This window comes from Leuciscus leuciscus (assembly GCF_965113295.1).
Source record: "Leuciscus leuciscus genome assembly, chromosome: 20".
Taxonomy (NCBI): Eukaryota; Metazoa; Chordata; class Actinopteri; order Cypriniformes; family Leuciscidae; genus Leuciscus; species Leuciscus leuciscus.
In genome coordinates, this window is record NC_138744.1 from 26,250,357 (window position 1) to 26,278,189 (window position 27,833).

The 27,833-nt window shown below is 38.9% G+C and overlaps 1 protein-coding gene across 1 annotated transcript in view; it reads left to right on the forward strand.

Moving 5' to 3' along the window:
* adcy2a (adenylate cyclase 2a) overlaps positions 1 to 27,833 on the forward strand; it is a 190,660-nt gene that overhangs the window by 81,352 nt on the left and 81,475 nt on the right. Inside the window, exon 3 of the mRNA XM_082150260.1 lies at positions 13,013 to 13,174. Coding sequence (XP_082006386.1) covers positions 13,013 to 13,174 — 162 coding nt within the window. The remainder of the gene's footprint in view (positions 1 to 13,012; positions 13,175 to 27,833) is intronic.

The window sequence follows — 27,833 nt, forward strand, 5'->3', positions numbered from 1 at the left end:
AGTCCTGGGGCATATGGCCTCAGCTGCAGCAGTGCTCCAGCTGGGCTTACTGCGCATGCGCCCGCTTCAACGCTGGCTGAAAGCGCGAGTGCCTCACCGAGCCTGGACGGCCGGCCGCTTACGAGTCAGAGTGGATCATGGCTGTGTTTCAGCCCTGCAGCCCTGGCTAGCAGCCGAATGGTATCGCACGGGAGTGACGATGGGAATTGTCTCGCACCGGAAAGTTGTCTCGACAGATGCGTCCAACCTAGGTTGGGGAGCGCTATTAGAGGGCAGACCGGTCTATGGCCCTTGGTCAGACCAGGAGAGTCACCTTCATATAAACTGTCTAGAGATGCTGGCGGTCGAGAAAGCGCTCAAGCACTTCCTCCCATACCTACAGGGCCACCATGTACTAATCCGCACGGACAACATGTCAGTGGTAGCCTATGTGAACCGTCAGGGCGGTGTCAGATCCAAAACACTCTGCGCCCTGGCGGAACGCCTCCTTGTGTGGGCTCAGCACTCACTGCGCTCGCTGAGAGCCGCGCATGTGCCGGGTCTCCTGAACGAGGGTCCAGACAGACTGTCCAGGGACAATGTTCCCCTGGGGGAGTGGTCTTTGCATCCCCAAACAGTCCAGTCGCTGTGGCGCCGTTTCGGCAGAGCGGAAGTCGACCTCTTTGCGTCAAAAGACAACGCGCACTGCCCACGGTTCTTTTCCAAGAGCGAGGACGCGCTGGCCCAAACCTGGCCCAGCGGCCCGCTTTACGCTTTTCCCCCTGTCTCTCTGCTGCCACAAGTCATCGGGAGAATCAGGGAAGCGCGCCACACGGTGCTCCTCATAGCCCCGTATTGGGAGAATCAGACGTGGTTCCCAGATCTAATACGGCTGGCGGACACACCCCCCTGGCCGATACCGGTGAGAAGAGACCTTCTCTCTCAAGCCCGCGGCTCGATCTGGCATCCTCATCCAGAGCGCTGGTCTCTGCATGTATGGATAGTCAACGGATACCCGTTGACTTGCCAATAGGGGTTGTGAACACGATCACACAGTCTAGAGCTCCCTCTACGAGACGGCTCTACACATCTAAATGGTCTGTGTTTAATAAATGGTGCACCGCCCAAGGGCTGGATCCACAAACATGTGAGGTGTCGCGTGTGCTTTGTTTCCTCCAAGAGCTGTTGGACATGGGCAGGTCCCCCTCCACGCTCAAAGTATATGTTGCGGCCATATCAGCTTTTTCCGACTCGGCGCTGGGCCGCGCATTAGGGAGGAATGAGTTCATTATCCGCTTCCTTAGAGGAGCTAGGAGGATGAACCCCCCGCGACCCCCCTCGGTTCCTATTTGGGATCTTTCCCTGGTCTTAGAGGCCATGAAAGCGCATCCCTTTGAACCCATGGAAACTGTGGATATGAAATACCTCACGCTCAAAACCGTTTTTCTGATAGCCCTGTCTTCAGTCAAACGTGTGGGTGACCTGCATGCGTTATCAGTTAACGCGGCATGTCTCGAGTTCGGACCTAATGACTCTAAAGTCATTCTCAAACCGAGACACGGTTATGTCCCCAAAGTATTGGGCACACCCTTCAGAGCACAGGTCATTTCTCTCTCAGCTTTGCCGGCTACCGGCAGCGAAGTTGACAGTAATCTCCTTTGCCCTGTCAGAGCGCTGAGAAATTACATTACGCGCTCCGCCGCCATGAGGCGCTCGGAGCAGCTTTTCGTTTCGTTTGGTGGGCGCACCAAGGGTCTCGCCGCCTCGAAACACACTCTGTCCAGATGGATAGTGGACGCTATTGCAGCTGCTTATGCGTCTAAAGACCTGCAATGCCCTTTGGGCATCAGAGCCCACTCTACTAGAGGCATGGCCTCGTCATGGGCTTGGACTAGCGGAATTTCTATTCATGACATTTGTACGGCGGCGGGCTGGGCCTCCCCGTCTACATTTGTTAGATTTTACAATCTAGAAGTTCCCGCCCTGCAGGCTAAACTTTTATCAGTCTAAATCTCGCGTAGGCCGGCCCACTTCTGTGCGCGGGCTACTGCTGTTTGATTTAGCCCTCCTGGTTGAGCTGTACAATATAAGGGTTGGTTAGTCAGACCGGCCGCGCCGTTCTGTTCCCCCTACTATGTGCTTATGTACTTGCGCTAGCCATATCATTGGCCGCCTGGCTCACACTCTCGTGTTCCCCGGGCTTCCCTGGGACTCATTCAGTGGATGCCGGGCGCGCACGGCGTTGACAAGGGAGTTCCCGTAGCGTAAGCTAAACTTACGCAATACGAGAGAACCTCTCGTAAGAGAACGTACTCGGTTACCTAACGTAACCTCTGTTCTCTCTAGAGAGGGAACGAGTATTGCGTAACCCGCCGTGCTCGCGCCACGAGCTCACTCGCTTCTGCGACAAAAACCAGTGAAAGCAGCCTCTCAGCCCGTATTTATACCCTCTGCCACGCCCCGCCTCGGGCCGTGACGCGTAGGCGCGCTGCTCGCGCTCATTGGGCGTGACGTCACGCTAAGGGCTCAGTGATAGGCTGCTGCAGTTGCCGCAGCAGCCTATGAGCACGCTAGATTGCCTGCTCTAGGTCAGCTTGCTGCCGCACTGCGTTGACAAGATATAAAAATTAAGGATAATTTTTTGCTTCATATCTCGAGAAAAGATGACTTTACCCGTAGCGTAAGCTAAACTTACGCAATACTCGTTCCCTCTCTAGAGAGAACAGAGGTTACGTTAGGTAACCGAGTACGTTTCCATATTAACCCCAAAATGCCACTATTTTTTCTTTGTGTTATTTTTTATATTTTTAAATGACTGTAGTGGCTCATACCAACATTGTATTAACAAAAACTAGTTTGGGACTGCTATTTAATAACTTTAGCATAGGCCTAATGTTTATTTATTAGTTCTAGTCTTTACTATTAGTCATATTCTTACAATTTATGTTATATATATATATATATATGTATGTGTATATATAGGCAAATTATAACATGTTTACACAAAATTTGTTTATAGCCTATATTGAATGTAAACTTTGATAATCATAATTAATAACTCACATTCTCACATGATATAGAGGACTGAATGAATATTTTGAATGCTTTTATTGGCATTTGTGTTGTTTCTGAATGCTTTTATTGGCATTTATGTTGTTTCTATTGTTGTGAGGGTCACCTTCTGGATGAAATGGTTCTCTCTCTCACACTCACATGATATAGAGGACTGAATTAATATTTTGAATGCTTTTATTGGCATTTGTGTTGTTTCTGAATGCTTTTATTGGCATTTGTGTTGTTTCTGAATGCTTTTATTGGCATTTATTTTGTTTCTATTGTTGTGTGAGGGTGTATACCTTCTGGATGTAATGGCACTCTCTCTCTCTCTCTCTCTCTCATTAATTTTTTAATTTTTTTATTAAAAAAGTCATAATCCATGTCTTATTCCAAATTAGGATGTTATGGTATCAATCTGAATGGGAAAACCATCGAATTGTACTCAATGGCCTTTGTGCCCTGTCATATGGCCTTGGTGCCCCTAAAAAAAAAGAAAAGGTGGAGGCCAAATGGCCTTGCCCCTAAAATTACATAATTCCCACCCTGGTTCTGCTCCTGTTTTGCCTGTCCGAGTTTCTAGTTAGTTTCCCTGGCTGTTAATTAGTTTCCACACACCTGTTTCTGTTCACCTTGATTACATTCCCCATGTATTTAAGCCCTGAGATTCATTCTGTTCCTTTGTCCGGTATCGTATGAGTTTTACATGGTGGTTTATTATTCCTAGTGTTCTCCTATGTGCTCCCTGTGTGGTTGATTTATTATTAAAGACTGCCTATTGTAACTCTATCGCCGTGTGCTCATTCAAACAGCCGCAATTCGTGACATGTATACTGTTTATTTTTGTTTTTATTTACCAAAATATAAGCTTTATAAAATGAACTTTAAGCCATCGAAACAAAACACATTTGAACAAAAAGTGGCAAACATTTTCCACAGTGTTTAGCCATGAACTTTAGTCGATTATTCAGGTAATAATGTGTATGATTGTAGTCTTGTATATATGTTTTTAACAAAGACGCAACTTGCTGCTTAACTACCATAGTATGATGCATTGTTGGAGAAATAGTTGTGAGAAATTGTTGTGACTATTTCCCTAAACTGTAGAAACATGGTCACACCTCTATCGTTTGAACCATGTTGGTTCAACAATATAAGATGTGTCTCACATGTCACACAAAAGTGGTGGAGTAATAACTACTAATCGATTCAAGATCACAACAGAACAGAAACAGAAAGCCTTTTTTATTATCATGTTTACATGCAGAATGTAACTGGCATATTCCCATAGCCTGCGTTTATGTGGTACATTCAGTCAGTAGCTTTCTCTATTGTAATTCCAACCACAAATTTGCAATGCTGTTCGGAGCTGGTTTCTGGTTTGGGAGGCAAGGAAGGTAGCCTAGAAATCTAGACGCACCCTAGCGGCAGCAAATTTTATTTTGCAGCCAGTGTTGTCTAGCAACTCTCCATTGGCTTGCGAGCTGGAAAAACCAAACTCTAGTCAGGCCAATCACATCGTGTATAGAGTCGGTGGGCAGGCTTAACATAATGACGGCAGAGTTGTGACGGTTCCGTGTGAATTCCCTGCTACTTGAAAACAAAGAAGATGGCTGCTGCTGCTGGCGAACAGCGGTCTTTGGCCGCGACTCTGGAAGTTAAGTTAAGCTTGGAGTTAAGCTTTTCTTTGAGAAAAGAACAAAGAACAGCACTGAAGTCATTCTTAAAAAAGATGTGTTCGGAGTTTTGCCGACCGGATACGGCAAAAGTTTAATCTATCAACTAGCTCTGCTGGTGGGAAAACGCTCTGGTTGGTTGTAGTGCTATCCTATTGCGTGCAGAGGGAATTTGAAAGACAACCGTTTATCCCGCCCCTTGGATTGAGCCCTGCCAATGGTGTGTTTGATGTGGGTCTGGCTTGTCAGGCTACAAGGGAGGCACAGCCTACCCAAAATTTTGATGTGAAAATGGGAGAAGGTTAAATTAAACTCCCAGTTATTCATTTAATGTCCCAGAATGTGTATTTCTTGTTTGTAATTTCACCACTGTAAGTGTAACCACTGCGCGCCTCTTCCCCGAATGTGCCGAATGCGAGATGCAAGTCTGAAGGGATAGAGAAGGGGAGGGGGATAATTTTTTTCCGTTGGTAATTTTTTTTTATTATCACCACAGAGTATTTCACTTTCAGCAATTGAAGTGTTGAGAAAAGTAACATGGCAGAGGAGGCTAGCCTCCCTTGGTATATCAACCAATCATCGACGAGACCACCTTGATTATTGCATTAGTTTTTAGTAATTCAGCCTTGAAGATCCCTTATTCAATCAATGTTGTCCATTATTCTTTCTAATGTTACATCAAGGGAATGTCCTGAGACACTGTCAACATGTCTTCTATTCTTTTCTTTTTAAAGAACGTCAAAATATGTCCTTGCACCACCCTCTTAGCCATATTTGAAGAGCACAAGGCTTTGCACACAGCTTATGTCACACAATATTGGAATTTTTTTTTATCTGATTGGCTAATCAGCATTATTTATAGCTTGTAAATTATATATAGAGTATATTCATATTTCATTTGAGAGAAATAAAGTGGGGAGGTGTTGTGTACGCTGTGTGAACATGATGGTTGTTTTAGTTTTAGACTAAATGTGAACATGCATTTACTCTCATCTCACTTGCATGAAAACATTCAGTATTACTCAAAATGAATAAAAACAGTAAAATGCAATATCAGAATTTTATACAAAACTTTTATAATTAACTATATTAAATTACTCAAATATACTTTGTGTATTTAATCTCACTTTATTAACCAATGTCTTTGCTGCTGACCTTCAATGATATAATTCAACCATACAAAAAAGCAAAAATTACTTTAGATTAGATTTAGAAATAAGAGTGTTGAACTTCCTTCTCCTGTATCCTATTGTTCTTTAACCCAGAATGGCAGCACAGCTGAAAGGTTTGTTTGAGCGGCGCCCTCTACTGTAAATATAATATAAAGGTTTAAATATGCATTTCCTTCAGCCTTATTCATTTCACTTTTGGTGTGAAAGGGCCTTAACATTTGCCAAAAATAGAACTTGTTTTGATGTTATTAAAAAACAAACAAGCAAGCCCAGCCCAGGTGAGAAAAAGTAACGCAAAAGTAATGTAAAACAAGTAATGTAAATGCAATATGCAATAATGTAACACAAATAATGTGTGTGCATTACTAACAAAAGCTGAATGTAATGTAACACAAGTAATTAACACATGTAACAAAAGTAATGTAAAACATTACTTTTCATAAAAAGTAACTAAGTAACGCAATTAGTTACTTTTTGGGGTATATGCAAAAGCAGTTGCAAACATACAATAATTGGAGGCTGCAAGTGGTCCAAAACACACTATAAACACCCAGACTATCACAGAGATTACCTTCCTAATCATGGCACTTCTCTTGTTGGTCATGTAGATGATGGGATGAACCACAGCAAAATAATAATCTCCACAGACACAAGTCATGAAGAGAGGTCCGCTAGAAATGGTTAGTGAATATATGGAATACACTTTATGAATATATTTTGTTTTTAGAATTTACAGTATTTATATAGAAGTGAATTTATATTGTGGACAAATATTTGGAAGAGGGGTGTTGTTTGTTTTATCCTTAACTTTTTGTTTTATCTGTTAACTTTTTTTTTTTTTTTACTGTTGGGTGGCATGTGGCTCAGTGGGTTGCACTGTTGCTTCACGGAATGAAGGTCTCGCTTTGTGTCCTGGCTGAGCCAGGAGGCCTTTCTGTGTAGAGTTTACATGTTCTTCCCAAGTTGGCTTGGGTTTCTTTCGAGTACTCTATTTTCCCCCACAATCAAAAGACATGCAGGACAGGTGAATTGTCTGTCGGTATCTAGTAGTTTACTGAGAGTAATGTTACAAACTTAAATGTATATAACTAGTAAACGTCTCGGTTACGTATGTAACCCTAGTTCCCAGAAGAGGAACTCAGCTTCTGATAGGCTGTAGCAAGTCGATCACGGCATGCCGGGAGTATGGCAGGGTGACGCAGAGTCACGTTCCCTCTCCAGGGAACTAGGGTTACATACGTAACCGAGACGTTCCCTTTCAAGGGAACTAAAGCTGCGTCGAAACGCTGTGGGAACGCTAATACGCGAGCTGAGGCTCCCTCCTCAAAGAGCACCCACGGTAGCGCAGCTTTCTCAACTGTCAATGCTCACAATGCTCATATTCAGCCCCCTCGAGGGTGGCGCTCCCAAACAAACAACACACAATACATGAGTATCTCCACCCGTGATGTAGATTGGGCAGGGATGAACACACTATTGAACTGTTGTTCGCTCGCCATTATACATAAAAAAATGAATAAAATAATTATATATATATATATATATATAAAAATCCTGCCTAGCAAATTCTAAGACAGACAAAAAACATTCAGGGATATAGATTTTACATAGAGTGCTTGCTGAAGACACAGAAGCTGATGCTGTTTGGTTCAGGTGTGCTTAATAGTTTCCTGGTCGATGACGTCACTTGACGTTCCGTCACGCCATTGGACTGATTTCATACGTGCTTCATGACACAATCACGCAGAGGCGCTCCCACAGCGTTTTGACGCAGCTCGAGTTCCATTGAAAGGGAACTAGCCGCATACCTAAAGTTCACTTGCAGTATAGTTACAATTCTAAAGAAACATAAACTAGTTACCACTGTTACACTTAAATGTAAACTTTTATACTTTTAAACTGAAAAGTGGACCTTATGTAGTCCCAAGAAGTATTGAAGTATACCCACTTCTGTTTTGTGTTGGTCTGCATTCAATTTTAGAGCTGTTGATCATACACATAAGAACCAATTAAATGTGTGTGCAGTTTCTTCTTGCCCTTTTCCTTAAATGGCATGTGCATCCGTCCTTACTGAAGAAGGGTTTGTGTTTATTACAGTGTTTAACAAATTTAATTTCATTTCATTTCTCAAAGTCTCTTACCTTCCTTTTTTCCTCAAATATTTTGAATTGGTATGTCCAGAAAATAAATCCTCTGCAGTCCAGCTTAGTGCCAGCAAATCCAAAGAGGGAATGTTTTGCATGAATCACAGAATGTGACTCCAAACAACAAAATGGGTTAACCTATGTATGTACACTAGGGCTGGGAATCACTGGGTACTTCACGATACGATACGATACGATACGAGATACATGGTTCATGATACCGATAATATCACGATATGGCGATACTGCGATAATCAATATATTATCAGTAATAACTCACAATATATCATGTTTTAAGAAATAAAAAATAAAAAATTTTAATTAGGAAAATGAATCTCCATTTATTTTTTTGGATGAAACACAATAACAAAAACAACTTGTGTCTTATCAGTTGCAACAAAACAGTCACAGACACTATTTTTGTTTTGCTCGCAGATGATTTTTTTCACTCGGGAGAAATCGAGTGGAATCGATGATGCGCGCATGGTCGCGGCTCGCAGCGTGTGAGAGAAATTACGAGCCGAGCCGATTGAGCACGTTACGAGCACCTCCCGACCTCCCGAAATGTTTTAAACATGTTTAACAAATTCGGGGAGTCGGCCCGATTTTCACCAGCTGTTCCCTATTGCCCTAATCATACACAACCACGTCGATGGGGCTATACCTCAGTGGCAGCAACCATACAGCGTGCGCATACACTGTCACACACACACACACACACACACACACACACACACTTCTCTCTCTCTCTCTCTCTCTCTCTCTCTCTCTCTCAAGTTTTTATGTTGAAAGGAATGGCTACTGTTCTCTGCTTTTCAACAAATCATTTGCACACATTTATGTCATTTTTCTATCTGAAGCTTTGCCTGCATGCAACATGACGGTCTCTGTGTTTAGCGCGAAAGCCCACGTGATTGCTGCCGGCTCCGGATAAAATTCGTGCAGGACAGTCGTGCCGTGTACCATCTGCTTTTACGCGATTATCAGTTAAACTGACTCGCAACGTGTGCAATATCACGACCTCCCGAGTGTCCGAACTCGCACCGTGTACGCCCGCCCTAACGGCTTTTAAGATCGATACTTGGCAAGAGTGCATCGAGAATCGATCGCGGGAGAAAATATCGCAAGATATCGCCATATCGATATTTTGAACCACGCCTAATGTACACTGCAAGCATCAGCCTATATACAGAAAGTGGATAAACACACCCCTGTTAAAACTGCTGGGTTTTGCGATATTAAAGATGAAAAACAGATAAATTATATCAGATTTTTACATTTAATTTAAAAATTACAAGCTGATACTATTTCAAGAAGCAGCTGAAAACTCATATTTTCCCTGAGCACGTAACTGCTAACTAAAAAATTACTACACGTATTTGAGTAAACTATCAGTATAGCCTACCTATAAATCACTTGTAGTATACTTGCACTACAAACGGAAGACATACGTTGTAAACTTATGTACTCAAAGTTAAAAGCAAAGCACGTCTTAAAGTATATTAAAGTTAACACTTAAAGTATATTTTAATACACTAAAATGTGGACCGATTTAGTCCCAATTAGTATTGCAACAGTACACTTACAAGTATACTTCTAGTACATTGATATTAGAATACTTACTACATAAAGTTTACTTAAAAATATACTTGAACTATACTTAATCAAATGAACTTGAAGTATAGTTATTTTTAGTAAGGGAAGGCAAAATGGAGAAACCTTTTTGTACCCTAACATTCTGTAGTTTTATTTAGGTCTACCCAGTAAATAAATATGTCATTGCTTTCCTTTTGTTTGCTACTTTTCATTGCTTGTCTTATTGTGCTTAATAAGACACTACACTGTGTGTGTTTTTAAAAAAAAAATTGTACTCTAACATAAATTAGGATAATGATTCATGATAAATGAACTTATTACAGACACTTTATTTGATGTATATATGAAGAGTGCAGATGGAAAAGCCTCTAAGTGCTATCTGAAATTTTCTTCTAGAAGGATCATTTTTATCAAGCTCGTATATTTTACCAATTTTATAGCATACAAGTCAACACAAAATATATGATCATATTCAATGAACACAATTCCAATATATAAAAACAAATGTCTCTAGTAATTATTTTCAGACAAGTTCAGTAATGACTATGACTATAATTGTAAGACCATAAAGATAAACTAGGCATTCCAGTCTATTTCCATTCCATTTTCACCTCCTCATTTTTATTATTTCTACAATATTTTGTATGTTGAGCTGACCTATGCTCTCCAGATAAAGAACTGGCATAATGACACCTCCCAAGACAACGGAACATATTGCAATAAAGATTAAAGTGCAGTAGTACATATCAAAACTTATTGGTAATTTGTGTCCGAATGAAAAGATAAGTGCTGGTGGCAGGTAAGCGGTAAAAGTCAAGACAAAACTGTTAATGATGGTACGCAGGGCTCTCTTCTTTTGGGGATGTATATGATTTTTCCCTGAAGGATCAGGTTTTCTCAAAGCTTGTAAAACTGAGATGTCACAAAAACCAATCACAGGTAGGGAAAAAAACAGAGGTGTAGATGTAAAAGTGCTTGTAAAAATCCAAGGATTCATGACCATAAGAAATCCAAAACAAATGATCAACAACCAAATGATCATGCTGATTACCTTTCTGATAATAACAGTTCTCCTGCTGTTGATGTAGATGATAGGATGAACCACAGCAAAATAATAATCTCCACAGACACAAGCCATGAAGAGAGGTCTTCCGCACATGGGTAGTGAATATGTGAAATTATTAAAGTATTCAAATTCTGAGTTGTGCAAAAGCATGTAGTTATAGACACCGAAAGGCAAGAAACTTAGGAAAACAAGATCAATGATTGTGAGATTAAACACAAAGAAGTCATTCGTAGAAATGTTTTGTCGATGTCTTTGACAAAGTTTCCAAAGTACAACGGCACTGGCAAGGACACCCAGAAGACCACAAAATGTAGAGAGACCTGACCAGAACACGGGAATAATAAGCTGGTCACTACAAAGTGTAAAATAGTTCCTGGTTCCATTTGAGAAATCTGAAGCACTCTGATGTAAAGAGAGCATCCCTAAATGCACAAAGAAAGAAAGCAGTCGATGAGCCTTGTCCAATTACTTTTGAAGTTAGAGTGATCTGCTGAGGAAGATTAAATAAAAAATACAGTATTTTTTATTATTATTTATTTATTTATCTTACCTCAGTGATGTTTATAATAACCAAAAGGAAAGAGATGCAATGAGAAGCAACACGTCTCATGAACGAGGTCTGAGAGGTATTACATGTACCAAAATAGCAATGGGTTATATCCCTTGACTGTGAAGTTTTGAATATGGTGCAAATATGGTGCAAAATAACATCACCAGAAAAACAAACACTGCTTAAACAAAAGTACACAGCAGTGGAGGGGGAAAGTTCTATTACATCCATCTAATGACAGTTTACAATGCCTGTATTTTCACTCCATGCTTTCTATCATTTTCTAATATTATTATTATTGTTTTTTTGTTGTTGTTTATGTTTTTGTTTTATCAAAAAAAGTAATCTGTATTCAATGGATTTTGATGTCGGTTATTATTATTATTTTCTTTTCATAAATTATTTTTATTAATGGTTTTCTCCTTCCCTGTTTGAAATAGGGGTGGGCCATATGGCAAAAATATCATATCATGATTTTTTTCAAGAAAATCACAATTCACGATTTTATCACAATGCTTTTTCAAGTTGGTTATACTATTTTGAAAGTGACTGAGCATTACAGCCAAACTAATGTCCATATTTAAAAAACAAAGCCTTAAAAGGTAAAAAAAAAAAAAAAGGGGAGACATTTAGTCCAAAGTGGCGAAGATAAAAATCTTTGTCATTATTTTCTTTGATACTAAAAAATAAGAACAAAGATACATAAACACAACATAATATACAAATTAAATAAACAGTTCTTTATTTTTTTCAGCTACAGTTGGTGTATTTAACATTAGCATTCAAGAAGGAAATTAAATAAACAAAGATAAAAATAAAATACTACATAGACTTCACTGTATAAATAAAAAAATCAGGGAACCATTGATACATGAATAACCTGAGACATTTGTATGTCTTTTTTTCTCTCTTTTTTTTCTTTCTTTTTTTTAACAGCAAAAAAATGTTTCCGCTAGGGCAAGCTGTCTGCAAATCTGGCCCTAATTTGAAGGTTGAGCAATATAATCATTGGCTACTGATACAGCAGGAACCTATCAGCTGTGCCATATAGAGAATAATGTGATTGCAAGCAGATTGAGTTAAGGACCTATCAGTCTGCCATGACAGAACTTTGTATTTTTGAGTATGCAGGTGTCACTGGAGGCTTTGTATAAACACAATTACACAATATAAGCATAGTTAAACCAACACATTGAAACTCTAAACAACATATCAATCATCAGTCTTGACAACTTGTCCCCCACAAGATTGAGAACAAGAGACTTACAATGCTCCACTGACTCACACTGCACAACACACAATCAACAAGCTCACAATTATAGGGGAGACCAGGGCGAGTTGTCCCACTTTTTACTCCAGTGAATGTGTTAATACCCCAGGGTAGGTTAATATTTTTAACATCAATTTCTTGGCTACAACAAAATTACTTCAAACATTTCCATTTTTAATTGCCCAGGAAAAGATACAGATCAATGAGCATACATTAACATACTAGTGGGTCATGTTTTCACACTAAATGTGTTAAGTTGTCACAAAGGTTTATCAGCCAAATTTAGCACAAAACACAATTTCAAATCATTATTTTGGCCAACCGATATGGAACTTACTCAATTAGAAGCATTAAAGCATTAAATGAAATAAAAGTTACCTGTCCCAAACTGTCAAAACTGAGAGCACAGTTCAACATGTTTTTGCTTAGACACTAATACCTGACATAACCAAAATTATGTGTCATAATGTTTTACTGTCTCTTGTTCTGTTTACTCTGATTCCAGGTGTCTTTCTTCTTGTTCATCATCTTTGTTGTATACACCATGCTTCCCTTCTCCATGAGGGATGCCATCATAGCCAGCGTGATCACTGCGTCCTCTCATACTGTTGTCCTCAGTGTCTGCCTCTCCTCTACAGTCGACCATGTGGAGCCCCTGGTATGGCAGGTCAGTGCTCTCCCATCTGTCTTGCTATGTGCGTGCCAAGAGCTGTGAGCTTTACCCCGTGCGCCAACTGCTTAAGTTTGCCTTGTCGGTTGAAACCATTGCCAATTACTTGTGATTGTGCATGTGTCTGTGGGAACAATTATGAATGCTTATTAAGCCAGAGATGTATTTTGTTGTTTATAAATTGGGTGCTTATTGTGATATTGATAAATTACTTTTGAAAAGCTCTCGGTGTGTTGATAATATGATGGATATTCATTGATATAATTCACGCAAATTACGGAGGTGGTATCAGTCTTAATTAAGGTAACCAGATTTCTCAAATGAAAACAGGAACATGGGAGAATTTATTTCTAGTTCAGTGGTAAATGTATTACTCAAATATAATGCTATTATCCAATTATTATCCAAGGGTTAAAAAAGGTTGTTTTTTTGTTTTTGGACCATGATGATGTAGTGCTGTGAACTATTATGTATCATATTGTGGCATGATAACATTTAGTTATCAACACACACGTGAAACTTGTTCCCCTCAAACTAATGCTTCTCAACTGACAATGATGTCGGCATGCGTCCAAAACAATGTCTTAATACAGTTACTACATATTAATACTACATACTACAAAAATAGAATTGATAATAATGTGCATCATCTAAATAATATGAAATATTTTTTTTAGCATGGTTTAATGCAATAAAGAGAAACAGAGACTGTACTTAGCCTCTTTATTGTATTACATTTGTGCAATTATGGGGACTTTTTTACAACATATATATTATTTTCTTTCCTTTGCTTGGTATTCTTACAGTTTCATAAACAAACATGAGCTTCAGTATACTTTAGACACAAAGGTAATGTTGATCTAATTATGTCATTTTAAAGCTTTTTTTGTGAAACTTAAAATAATTAATTTGAAATGACGCATATAAAATATATATTGCATTAGATATTATTTCACTGTAGGAACACAGTAAAAAATGGGGACATTTCTGAGGACAGCTCCATCTGAGGAAGGCCATCCAAAACATTGAGTGTCCCCAGAAGACGGGGACATCTGTTCACCCAAGACTAAATATAACTAGCAGTAAATATTATATGAGACTGACCTTCCCTTGGTATTATGTTCCTTATTTAGGCATTTTCATATTCTATAAATCAAAGTCATTTGATTTTACCAAAGTCGTTTGCCCTTATTCATTTTCTTTCAATCTCTTCTATTTTCCTTGTCGTGAATCGCATTGCACATGGTCTCTGATTTCATTTTCAATCAGATTGCTTGCTATGAAAATCCAGAAAGCTAACTTGCTTCTATCTTAAAATAAACACGTAAACAAGCAAATGTGACCTTTCCATAGAAGCCAATTTCTGTGAAGGGCGTACAATAATATGTATTTAGAATTTTCTGTAAAAGGTCAAAATTTATATGAGCAGAAACCCTTAATGTAATTATAAAAAAGTCAATGAATTTTCCATTTCCAGTGTCCATTTCTGCATTCAGTGCAAATGTTCCTGTCTTAGACTACACAATAAGAACCCTATCTGACTCTCTCAAATACTGTTTCTACTCCTTATTTCTCACACAGTCTCGATTTCTTTCTCTCCCTTTCATGCTATGTCTTTTGGTCTGGGATAGAGAGACTCTTGAAATCTGTGCATTCTCTAACATCTGGAATGCCCCAGGCACAAGAGTGAGATACACTTTGGCAAACTGCTGCTTGGCATCTTTGGGGAAGAACAAATCTCTCTTTCTCTCTCTCTCTCTCTCTCTCTCTCTCTCTCTCTCTCTCTCTCTCTCTCTATATATATATATATATATGGGAGGGAAAGGGCCTCTCAAAAGTTTGTATGAGAAATAATAAACAAAGTGTTTGAGCTGGGGTTTTTCAACCACTCAGCTTATTATAAGCCTAAATGCTTATTACTGCATTGTTGTAGTTGTAAACATGTAAACCATAAATTTGGTTGTGATGTGACTTCTTTTAATAAATGTGATGTTAATATGTACAAATGAATAAACAAAAATATGCAGTTTTTTTGAGCTAACAGTCTTAAGTGGAAGTTGAACGCATTCAAGGTTGTTGATCTGTTTCGACCTCACTCTGACCGTCACTATGGTCTAAATAAGATGATAACCTTTGTTCCGCCTTCTCTAGAGACCTTATGTAAACAAAGTCATGCCCATGACCCCGGAAGCGTAACATTGCGCGCTATAAAAGCGGGTTAAACTTTCGGCTCTTTACCTTTACCTTTCTCGCCTGGTACTGGTAGGAACCAAATTAATATAGTTTATTCACCATTTAATTTATCACCCATGGTGCGTGCCTTGTGAATTGAGGTGTTTTATTGCATTATTCTGATAGTCTGAGGCTAGTTTCATATAGCCATTCAATATTATGGATTATTTATGTTTTCTTTTACAGTATCCATCAGTATAAAACTAGTGAATATACTTCATTACAACATTTTGGTGAGTATTGTCACCCTTTTTGTGCCCTATATCACTGTTTGCAGTTGTTGGGGTTTGATATAGGCCTGCTAGGTACGTTGGCGAACTGGTGCGGGCCTTTTTGCTTTGCGTGGGTTTGATTTACCCTTTACTGCTGTATATAAACATTTATTTTAAATAAAATCTTTTGTAACATTATAAATGTCTTTACTGTAACTTTTGATCAATTTAATTCATCCTTGAAATCAGTATTGATTTATTTTATGTATTTCCCCCCCAAAATTTTATAAAAATTCTTACTGAACTTTTGAACAGTAGTGTTTAATATTACAAAAGCTTTCTATTTCAGATAAATGCTGTTCTTTTTAACTTTTTATTCATCAAAGAATCCTGAAATAAAAATGTAAATAACTATTTTCAACATTGATAATAATGAGAAATGCTTCTTGAGCATCAAATCAGCATATTAGAATGATTTCTGAAGAATCATGTGACACTGAAGACTGGAGTAATGATGCTGAAAATTCAGCTTTGATCACAAGAATAAATTACACTTTACTGTATATTCACATAGAAAACAATGTTTTAAATTGTAATAATATTTCACAATATTACTTTTTTATTTTATTTATTTTTTTATCAAATAAATGCAGCCTTGGTGAGCAGAGGAGACTTCATTTAAAAACATAAAAAGTCGTACAGATCCAAAACTTTTGACCGGTAGTGTATATAGGCTAGATATTCAGCTTCAGAATTAATTTTAGCAGAATTAATTTCAAATAGACGTGGAAGTTCATCCACCGAACTGATAGTACACTTCTGTCAACTCTTTCTGGCCAAGAAGAATAACTTTTTTATTCTATATAGTACTAAACAGAATGAAAAGCATGCAGCAAAATCAAACATTAAAGTGATTTGATCTGTGAGAAGCTATATATATATATATAGATATACAGAATAACAAAAGTAGAAAAAGAAGAAGAGAGAAGATCAGAGAATGGCAAAATTTGCAAACCTTTGAAAGAATCACATCACCTTAATAGGGGCATATAAGTTTAAAATGTATCTAATGATTGATAAAATTAATACTTGCATTTATTTATTTTTTGTGCTGAGTAAGGATGGTTGTGTGTGTGTGTGGAGATTCTCTGTGCATTCGTGAGCTGAAGCTTAGTTTCTTCCAGAGACCATGTTGTCCAAGGGAAATTTAAACAAGGTTAACTTGAAAGCGAGTTTTGCTTAAAGTCAGGAAGGTGTCTCATCTGTAAGAAAGGAAAAATGAGCATCGATATTCTAGTTTAAGTATCTTTTAAGGACAAATTCACACACACCCATGGAAGCGTCAACTTTGCCTGACAAAGTTTTTCTTTGTCTCCTTTACAGCCTAATTTGTTGTTTAAGTTTATGATGGTCTCAGAATTTATACAGTTTCATCCCAAAGTATGGTAAACGTCTTATATACATCATTAATTAAGGCATAACGAGAGGAATATTTTAAGACCAAATACGACAGGATTGGAAGACATAAAGGAGTGGTACAGTCTCATCTGGAAATAAGCATTTAAAATTACCCTAACATAACTAAAGTATAACATAGGGACATGCATATACTGTACACATGGGAATATATCATATACTGTACATGTTGGGATAGTTGGATTACGAGTTTAATGCAGGAACACATCTGTCTTACCATTTGTCCTTTGACACAAGGCCCTTTATTGTCTTGCATGGGGGAAGTGTGTTGATTTGCAGATCTTTTAAGGTCACCACGGGATCATTACTTTTTTGTTTTTGTTTTTTTTTGATCAAATAAATGCAGCCTTGGTGAGCAGACGAGACTTCTTTTAAAAACATTACAAATCTTACCAATCTCAAACTTTTGAACGGCAGTGTATATATTTGGCAATAAATATTTAAATTCAGTGGAACACTTGTACCCCTAACCACACAAAAAATGAACGTTTAGGGCATATAAACAGTCAAAGTTGTCCATTCAAAAATTACAGTTTCAATTATGAAATCTCTTTCATAATTCATGCGAGCGCTTTGGTGAAGCAGGGTGGACTTCTATTCCAAGCATACTCTCTAATTTCAGCATGATTCATGAAATCTGTGCTCAAAGCTATTTAACATTAGCACACAGGCATGGACTACTTTAAGATGTTTTTATTTTATTTTGTGTGTGTGTGTGCTTGTCATTTTTGAAGCTTGACAGCCCCACTTTCATTGTTTGAAAGAGTAGTGAGAATATCTTCAAAACTTTTCCTTTTGTGATTCAAGTAACCAAGAAAGATACATAGGTCTGGAACAACATAAAGCCCTAAGTATAATTCGTTTTCTTATGCATATGCTAGCATTTGAACGTGTAGCCTTTCAAAGTATACCCCATTGGGCAGCGTGAGAGAATGCAAGCGGTCGACGCATGCAGTCTAGAAAGTTTCATCTTGGTCCAGTGTGTGCGCTATAATTCTCTAGAAGTGATGGCAGATCAAATTTTCGTTGTATGCTTTTAAACTAAAGTTTAAAGGTTATGAGGGGGAGGGGTTATCTCATAACCGCCTCAACTCAAGCGCTTGTCAATGCGGGTGTCTGTTGTCGTTGCAGTCTCTGGTATTTATTCCATCCATGCAAATGTTTTTTTTAAAAAGTCAATGATTCATATCAATGCTATCAATGATTATTATGTCTAACATGACATGTTGTTGTTGAAAAAGAAATTTACTCTAAAAGTGAACTCTTTTCTTGTCGTTTCAAACTATTATAAGAAGCAGCTATTAAGCTAGGTGGGCCCCTGGTTTATGTGTCTGATTGCTAATTGCATATTCAAAATTCACATAGCTGAAAGTCTGCTAGACTAATGTTATAATGTTCAAATGGTTCAATTGATGCTCAGGGTGAGTTGATTGGATCTGATCTTGGTGTCACTGGCTGAAAAGCATGGTTAAATTTCATTGTGGTTTAGCGTTTCCCCATGGGGCACTCAGCAAATAACAACTTATGCACTTTAGTGTGTAATTAGGATGGTAGAACCCCAGGTTTAAATGGGTGTTGGATGGGAGGACAGCAATACAATCCAAATGATGAATGGGTTGATGCAATTCTAACTGAATAGATACTACAGAATTGACCATTTAATTTAATTGCACATAATTCTTTGACCCTCTCCGTTTTCTCTTCCTTTGACTTACACACAGAAACACAAACTCATACTGCAATAACTAACAGTGATATGTGGGGACTTTCTCATATTTGCGAGCCAAGTGTATTTTAAATCAATTTCATAATTGAGTTGAACAGTAATTGTAGGTAAAAATGTAACAACTCTTACAACAAACCAATATTGCTTGATCAGGTATATTGCAGTGCTGTACAAAAGGGGTCATGAATTGAGAAATAAAATTTTCCTTGACCTTTTGACATATAAGAGGTCATTGTACTAAAAACATCCTGTAAGTTTCAGAGCTCAAGTTTTTTTGTTAGTTTAAGAACAAGCCAAACCAACTCATTTCACATATTGTCTCATTATGGCCTTATAGTGCCATGAAAGACCACCTCTGAAGTAGATCAATGCTCTACATCGTTGCCTCTTTAGCCCCGCCCAACGATACATGCATGTCATTTGGTAGTAAATATGAGAGAGATGCAAATACAGCATATGACGTAATTTAGATATATTTTTAAGATGGAAAAATGCGGTTTTACAGATACTAGACACGTGACTTTCAAATGAAAGATTGGTATCAAAGAGCACACCCAGGAGTGTACCCAGATATTTGGAGTACTTTTTTATTGCACAATGCACATTTCTTAATATGAAGCCTAAATTTGTTTTTATATCACTATTAGTAAGGATAGTATGATCTCTGTATGATATCAGTCTTTAAATGCAAGATATTTAAAGCATACCTAAATTATACTTGGAATAGTTTCACTTAAGCACAGTCAAATATACTTAAGTATATCTTTAGTTTGAAGGGAAGAATCCTTCGAAAGGTATGCTGAGACAATCTTTTTTATCCCAAGTAATCCTGTTGTATTACTGTATCTGTAGTCCTCTTTAATATAATTCTAGTCCTCAGATAAATTTTACAGTAGCATTTTGCTGTTGTGTTGAGTAAATGTGATTCAAAAGCTCTTGTCTGTCTTAACAGCTTTACACATTAGATAATAAATATAAGCTGTAGATTTATGAACTATCAATCATTTGCATGTGCCTTTAAATAATTCTGCACTTAGGAGGGTTGTTGTCACAGGGATTTTTGGTTATGTCAGTAATATTAAAATAATCATTGTCTCTGTTAAAAAGTAGATACGTTTTCATGATTCCTATAGGCTGAAATGGATCTTCGAATGGATCAGGGCTGATAATTCAGAGGTCATGGGTTACTGAGTTCCTGTATCACTGTTGTGTCTCTAGGTAAAGCACTTCACTGTGAAATGCTCCAGATAAGCTGTTAAGTGTATTACGTTGCATTGAACAAGAGTGCTAAATGATGAATAACTTAGATTAGTTGACTGAAAAGCTATTTATCTTTGCTGCCATGTAAACCGGTTACCAGCAATTGTTTGCATCGCCGGCCAAGATTTTAATTAGAAATGTGAGCATTGCATTAGCATAATATAACGACTTGTACATCGTAGTTAGGATGTATGAGTATGTTTAATATGCAGTTACAGTATACAGGTGAGAAAAAATTTGAGCCAGGATGTACTGGTTGTTTTTTTTTTTTTTTTTTTTTTGGGACATCTCTTCAAGATGCAAAGCTTTCACAGTAAGAAAAAAAAAAAAAAAAAAAACTGCAGTACTTGTCTCCAGTATAGACTGAAGCAGGCCACAACAGGCTTTTTAATCAGTTTAACCAGCAGAACTTTCTTGGTCAAAGGGTTTCACAAGCTGAGTTTTACCACTGAACATCATCTAGACTAACTAGCATAAACCAGCCTGGACCTGCATGGAAATTAATCATAATAACCTTTTTGCAGGGTTCCAGGGTACCTATAATCACTTACAAAATTATACCCATTACAATATGAGCCTGTCCATTTTCATGGATTTAACCAGGGACTATTATACCCTTTTACAAAGTCTTGAGTTTGTTTTTGGCGTCTATTGCACATCTCTTCCCAGTCTGTCAGTAATGCTCTGTTTAGTTCCTGTCTCTATGAAGCCTCTCCTTCCAAAAATCCAATGTGCTCTGATTGGTTGGATGGATCAATGTGTTGATATTGGTCAACCGTTTTGAGCATGTTTCGAAAATGTTACGCCCCTTTCCACAACAGTGTTAAATACAGGGTGGAAAAAACAGTGTGTCTTGGACATCTTGAAAACACTCTCACAATGCTACTCAACCAGGCTCTCCCCCTTTTTTACGCATTCCTGGGGTGGGAATTATTTAAATAAGGAATATTGTGACATTTACGACTATTGTTACGACTACGGACGTCCCTGAACCTTCTGTCTGCGTAGGTTGTTCTACAACCGCGTAGGTTGTTCCTGAACTTTCTGTCTGCCTTGACACAACCGTAGTTCATGGTAGTCCATGAACATCCTGTCTGCCTTGACACGACAACAGAGGCTTTCTATAAACTCTCTCCCTGTCCTGTATTGACCAAAGAAGGTTTCTCTAAACCTTCTGTGATGGCCGTTTCTAAGCTCTCTGTGCTCTCTGTCCCAGTTCTACCTGATCTGCCATGGTGGTATTCTGCTCCGCCCTGGTGTTACCTAGTCCCGTCTGCTCTGCTGTGGTGGTCTTCTGCTCTGCAGTGGGGATCTTCAGTCCAGTCTACTCTGCTGAACTGGTCTTCTGCTCTGACATGGGGTGTTCAGACCATTTGCTCGGCTGTGGTGGTCATCTGCTCTGTCGTGGTTGTCTCCGGCTCTGCTGAGATGGTCTTTTGTCCCGTCAGGTCCACCCTGGCCACATGCTCTGCTGGTTCTGACCTGGCCACCTCGCTCTGCAGGCTCCGCCCTGGCTCCCCAATCCGCCTCAGTCTCCAGTCCTGCTGACACTTCATGGGCCTGGCCCTCCATCCCTCCCCCTGATCCGCCTCCGCTTCACCTCCTTCCTGGACTTATGTCTATGTTTGTTTAGGAGCTTCTGGAATCCACTCACTAAGGGGGGCAGGGGGCTCTATCGTGATCTGGTCTTGTGTTGGATTCTTATTTTGTTTTGCTGTTCCTATTCTTTCTGTGTTCCTTTCCTGTGTTTAGTTCCTTTTTCCTGTGTTGCATTAGATACCTTGTTTGGTCCCATGGTTACCCTTGTTTGTTTCCATAGCAACTAATCTTGTTACTAACTCTTGTTATCCTATGTATACATACCCTAGTGCTTCTCTTGTTCTTTGTCAGGTGTTGTATGTGTTCATTACCTGGATTTTTTTCTGATGTCTTAATAGATGTTTACTGCATTTGGATCCAATGCTCCTCTTTGACTCAACAGCCATGTTACATATGGTAATGTAAGCATCAGCAGTAATCATCAGCATCAGCATCAGATGTAAATACAGTCTTATACACCAACTAAGAGCTTTTTATTTGTGCACTGTAATCTAATCTTCAGAATCCATATGAAGTCCATATGAATTAACAAAGTTCGGGAGGAACAAATTCAGATTATCCAACAAATCAGCACGAGAGGAATCCTAAAAACAGCCTTCTCTCACCTCCACACGTTCCACAACAATTTTCCAGCATCCCTCTGCCACCCCAACTCCTCACTCTCGGCTGGTTCCTATCCCAAGCAGGGATATCGAGGGGAGTACTCCGGGTTCTTTGGGTCAAATTCCGAACTTGAGCCCTTCTCGCAGACAGCACACCAAATATGCATAATCTTTACTTGACACTTTACTGGTCTGGTGGTAGAACATTTGTTAATTATGATAGAGGTTCTTGGGTTCTAATCCGCCCTGGTATCGTATTTTTTTCTCATTAAACCAAAGATGTAAATCAGTGATTGTACACCAAGAGCGACACGTTTGTGTGCATTTTGTTTTTTGATTTCACCAGAACGAATTATGCCTATGCTGTGTGTTTTGTTTTAGAATGTTGTTTATTAGAAGGTTTATCTTAAATAGCTTTTGCCACAATAATAGACTGCAAAAAGTCTACATGAATAGTAAAAAATTCAAATAAAATAAAAAATAAAATCAGAATTTCTATTTCGTTCAAAAGTATTAAGTAAAGATTACTTTACAGGCATCATTCCATCCACCCAACCATCCATCCAGCTGGTAAAGAAATACATCCTCTTGCCGAGCCCAATAGGTAATATGCTAATGCTGTGATTTAATGCTAATGCCCTCTTCAGAGTGACAAGCTCACACTTGGGAAGTGTACCCATACTCTGACCTGCTTGTAGATGTTATTAAACTTTGCTTCCTTCGAATTCCACTTGTCCAGATTATTTAACACAAGGGCTAAAGCCGTGCTGTCCGGAGTGCTGCAGTCTGTGCTTCTTCAGATCATTAAATTCCACAAATGGAATCTGTTTCTCTTAGACCACACTGAGATTAAATTGGTAACAAACACAGTGCCTGGCTTATGTTTTTTTTGTTTGTTTTTTTTTTCTCAAATTTTCAAGATATGCCAAAATCTTTATTCAAAAGTCAAGAGATCTACCTATGAACTCAAACATTTCTAATTGGATTCTCCCTTAGATTGCAAAAGAAAACCACTGTAAATCACAGCTTTAATGTGCTGTGAAAAATGAGGTTGTTCAAAGTTGTTCATTGATTTCGTTGAAGGCACTTTATGAAGAAACATTGTCTTGCACTTGCATGAATGCAGATTCAGGAGCTACGCATGTTTTTAAATGTAATACCTAAAAAGCTGTATTGTACTGAATGTCTAAATCGCTTAAACATTATTCACATTCACACTTAAACACTAATCACATTCACATTTTACAATAGTAGGCCTACTTTTTAATATCATACTGTGAGGAGAACTCCACTGAGCTATGAAAGAGCAAGATATAAGCAATACAATTTCTTCTGGAAAAAATACAGAATAAAACGAGAGCAATTAACAAATATTTGCTTCTTTTGGAGACATGCAGCATGTTTTGAATTCAGACCTTTTGAATTCTCTCTTCCCAGCCTGGTCTCATTGTTAATATTTAGGTATTAATATGTAACATTTTACATGTTCAAAACGTATATTTTTGTATTTGGATAGATTCTGAAACGTACACTATGGGCATATATACAGTGGCCCAGTAGTGGCAGTGACGATTATCAAATGATGCTAAATCATCATAGCCTACTGTTTGCTTAAGTGCTTGTGGGGGGTTTCTTTTCTCATCTCTATTAGCCTGCAATGTGTTATCATTTGTTAAAACCACACATAATGCGTGTTCTAATTGGATATGTTTGAGCCTTTTTGCTCAGGCACACATATTCAAAGGCGACTAGAGTTAATCCATTCGGCGTGGTAGCCCAGGCACACATAAGCCGCTTTCCGACCGGAGGAACCTTTTCACAGTTCCTAGAACTATTGGCTAAAGTACCCGGATGTTCCTGCGGTGCGAACACGCTGCTAGGAACGATTTTAGTTCTAGGAACTCTATTTGGAGGAACTAATTTAGCTCCTACTTCAGAGTAGGGTCTAAACCAGCACTATAGGAACTACTCGTGACGTTAGTGTACGCTGACCGAACGCACGCAAAACACCAGCACCTGCCATTTTTAAAACAGCTATGCAAACACACAGATTATATATTTACTCCAGAAACTAACTATACAAACATGGAAAACAGTGATAGATGGGCCTCTAAACCTTTATGCTGAAGAGAAAATCCAACGCAACAGAGGGGACCAAGCCAAACATGATAATATATTTCTGCTCAGCTAGCAACACTGGACATCAACCACACGGCATAGGCTAATAACTTATTTTCATATACTGTCTACTTTCTATGTATAACAGTTCTATCAAATAACATATTAAACAGTACTGTTAGACAGATCGCTAACTAATGAACACAGAATGCAAGCATTGTTTGCTCTGGGCCATCAAAATAAAGGTCCGCCACGCTGTCAAAATAAAAGTCGCAACAACAAGCGTCACTCCCTTACCCCTCCTACCAGTTCCTATGGCCACTTGGCCAGTGCGAATGCAAACAGCAAAACCGAGTTTGGGGGAGAGTAGTTCATAGAACTGTTTAGAAGTGGACAGTTCTTATAACTAAGTTCCTGTAACTACTTGGTCAGAAAGCGGCTATTGTCATATTGTTCACAAGCTAAGCCGTTCAGCGTGGTAGACCAGGCACACATAGTCACAGGCCAATAGAGTTAAGCCATTCAGCAAAGCAGGCCCAGGCACACATAGTCTAATAGGCCACTTGAGCCAAACCTTATGGCCCAAACTACTAGTTTAGTGGCACGCATACACCGGTATGTAGGCACATATGTAGAATACCACATTGGTAAGTCACTAGGGACACCCCATAAAAAAGAAGAAAAAAAAGGGGGTACACTAGTACACATGTGCGCTTCACGCAGCTTATATGAACCTCATGGCAGCCCACATGTCTAACGGCTAGATCTGCTCAGGGGAATACTGCGTAGGCAGATCTAGTCCGCCGAGACCAAGCATATGCCCCATTTCTCATACTCAAAACTTAAGGGCCAGGCACACATAGCTAGCATACTCACGGTTCCTATGGCTCTTCGGAGCAGGAGCAGTACATATGTTTTGGCAGTAGATCTGCTGGAGGTGGGGGGTTTTCTGACGTACAGTACACTCAGCTTGTTTTGTATTGTCAAATATCATGTCACCTGCTCTTTTGGGGAGTAATTCATGTACGCTATATTGTACAGCAGCCGCATGTCTTACTTGCTCACAGCAGCGTGTCAAAATTCTGGCATGAAAATCTAGATGGTGCAGGCTAATAGGTCCTTTAACTCACCTGTTCATAATCAGATCATTATTTGTAGGGCACAGCTGATTGGTTCCTTCTGTATCATAGCCAGTGAGCTCGCTGCTCAACCTTCAAATACTTGGGAGGCATTTGTCTTAGCAGTGCAGCATGCACTTCCCCAGCTCCACCTTTATAGATCTGCTACGGGTAATTCATATACACTATATTGTGCACAGCAGCGTGTCTGTATTTATTGGCAGTAGCAAGTCCCGTACTTATATATATATATATATATATATATATATATATATATATATATATATATATATATAGAGAGAGAGAGAGAGAGAGAGAGAGATCTGTGTTTACATTAATTCCTGCCCAAAGTGATTGTCGGTGATAGCTTTACAATGCACATGGTAGAGCCTCTTGTTTGAATGGCCGTGCAAATAAAATTATTTATAGAATTCATGTTGGGTTGCCAATTGGCCATGATTATTTACCAGCATGGACAAGATAACACTGATGTTTTGCAGCGCAAAATCTGACTGAACGGATATAAACTGGAAAATGAGGGTAATTTTCATTTATTTTATCTACAGCTTGTTGAATTAGCGCCCTAAGATTATATTATTGTAATGAATTCAAATGAACTAACGAGAGAGAGAGAGAGAGAGAGAGAGAGAGAGAGAGAGAGAGAGAGAGAGAGAGAGAGAGAGAAGCCTAAAATGTATGCTTGTTATGCGCATAAAAGCACATCTGCATTTCATTTTTTTTAAATATGGTGGATTTGCCCGACCGCCACGACAGTCGATACAAATGGTGAAATGTTCCGCAATCAGCCCATTTCACTGTGCAACTTTTTTTAACCACATTCGTGTTAAAGTTAACATGCAGGATTTATACTAGTGCAGTGTACTAACGAAAACCAAAATTGAACAGTTTTTACCATACAAATGTTTTTTATGGACCCTTGAACTTTGTACATATTAGTATTTCTCGCAGCCACGTAAATGATGGTTTAAAGCTAAAAGTTGGCCTTCGTAGGGTACTAGAGGTAATAGTATAACACTGTTACTTATTTTAAACAGCTTTTGGTGTACCAGGCTTTTTAAATGACACTTTAAATTTGCATAGCTATATAAATGAATTGGCAAATGGTTTAAAAAACATGGGTACTACAGTAAAATATTAAAAATTTGGATTTCGGGGACTTCCGGTTATGGAGTGGTACTGAGAAGACGCAAGTTAACGACCCTCCTATACTGTTTGAGTAATAATCCTTCAAACTCACTTAAAACTTTATCACATCCTTCCGTAATTAATGCACAAAAGACCAACAACGGAAATGGCACCGGAAAAAAAAGAACAGAACTCAAGAAAATGTGAATAATGAAGCGCAAGAAATTTTGATCACGTGGACGAACAAAGAGAGATAGAGGAAGATGACGACAGTAAATCTATGAGAGTAACTGAGTTGAACCCCAGCAATGCAGATGTTTTGCAAGCCATTAAAGAAATGGACAAACGATCTATGAGTAAAATCGACAGTCAGCGATCGAAGTGGTGAAGGAGCGACTGAAAGAGGCAGAGGAACGTATTTCTGGACCGGAGGATAAAATCACTCAACTCATGCGAACTCGCTTGAATCACAAGTAAAAAGACTGTTAGACAAGGTTGACGACATGAAAAACAGAAACAGACGGAACAACCTAAGGTTGGTGGGTTGAAAAAGAAGGAAACGATACCTGTGCGTTTTTAGAGGCCTGGAAACCAAAAATATTGGAAATGGACTCTAGCACATTTTTTGTCATAGAGCACCCACATAGTGGGTCCACAACAAAACATAGGTGACCAGGACACAAGACAAGATACCAGTGCACCATCAAGAACACTAATAATGAAGTTCTTGAACTTTGAAACAAAAATAATTGGGGATGAGAGTGGCCAGGTCCAGGGGGATGATTTCATTCAAGGAACACACTCTTTGTTTTCATCCAGATGTTTCTGCTCAAGGTTCACAGGAAGCAGAGAGCTTATGATAATTTGAGACAGAGGCCACAAGAGAGAGGAACACAGGATCATCTAACCTGCTCGTCTACTTGTTACACACCAGGAAAAATCAAGGGTTTTTGATATACCGGCTGCAGTGCAAAACGTCATTGAAGAACGCCTCGGTTACGACTGTAACCTCGGTTCCCTGAAGAGGGAACGAGCGTTGCGTCGAAACTGATGCTATGGGGAACGCTTTGCGTGATGACGTCTTGAAGCACATGTAAAATCAGTCCAATGGTGTGGCGGAACGTCAGAGGCGGGTGACGTCACGTACCAGGAAGCTATAAAAGCCGG